Below are 505 nucleotides of genomic sequence, written 5' to 3'. Positions count from 1 at the left end.
AAACAGAATTTCTTTGGTGGTGGTGAGGAAGCAAAAAAAATAATAGAAGGAAAATAAAGATATAAAGAGACTCAGAAATTTGTAGAAAGAAAATACAGATAAATGAAGGCAGACTAGAAAAAAGTTTGGTAGGTAGTGAGCTCCAAAAATTTTATTTATGAGGCTCCAAAGAGAATTCAACATTCTGTGTTTCTATTCATTAGTAGATAGTTAGTATTTCCAGGTTTTTCAAAGTTAAGCACTTACATTTGGTTTCCACAAGGTGATTCCTCCAGAAAAGGTATGTGATTTGTTGATCCAGGATTACGAGGAGTGCTTGTGTGAATATTTGAAGTGTCATGTGTCAATCTCTGACTACAGTCTTGGGGTGGTGTAGCAAAACTAGTCACAGAAGAACTATTAGATCCATTGCCTTTGCTCCCATTACATTGTTGGTTGAGCACTGACACCTCATTACCAAGGCTATCCATTCCAATATTTAATTCGCCAAGCTTTTGAATGGATC

General features: G+C 35.8%; 1 protein-coding gene across 1 annotated transcript in view; it reads right to left on the bottom strand.

Moving 5' to 3' along the window:
- Positions 1 to 505, bottom strand: part of WDR47 (WD repeat domain 47) — a 72,639-nt gene that overhangs the window by 38,539 nt on the left and 33,595 nt on the right. Inside the window, exon 5 of the mRNA XM_012648498.1 lies at positions 247 to 497. Within this exon, the coding sequence (XP_012503952.1) occupies positions 247 to 497 (251 nt within the window). The remainder of the gene's footprint in view (positions 1 to 246; positions 498 to 505) is intronic.

The sequence above is a fragment of the Propithecus coquereli genome, unplaced genomic scaffold (genome assembly GCF_000956105.1).
Source record: "Propithecus coquereli isolate 6110/MARCELLA unplaced genomic scaffold, Pcoq_1.0 Scaffold289, whole genome shotgun sequence".
NCBI classification, from domain to species: Eukaryota; Metazoa; Chordata; class Mammalia; order Primates; family Indriidae; genus Propithecus; species Propithecus coquereli.
Note: the sequence above shows the minus strand (reverse complement) of the source record. Positions and strands in the feature narration are given on the sequence as shown.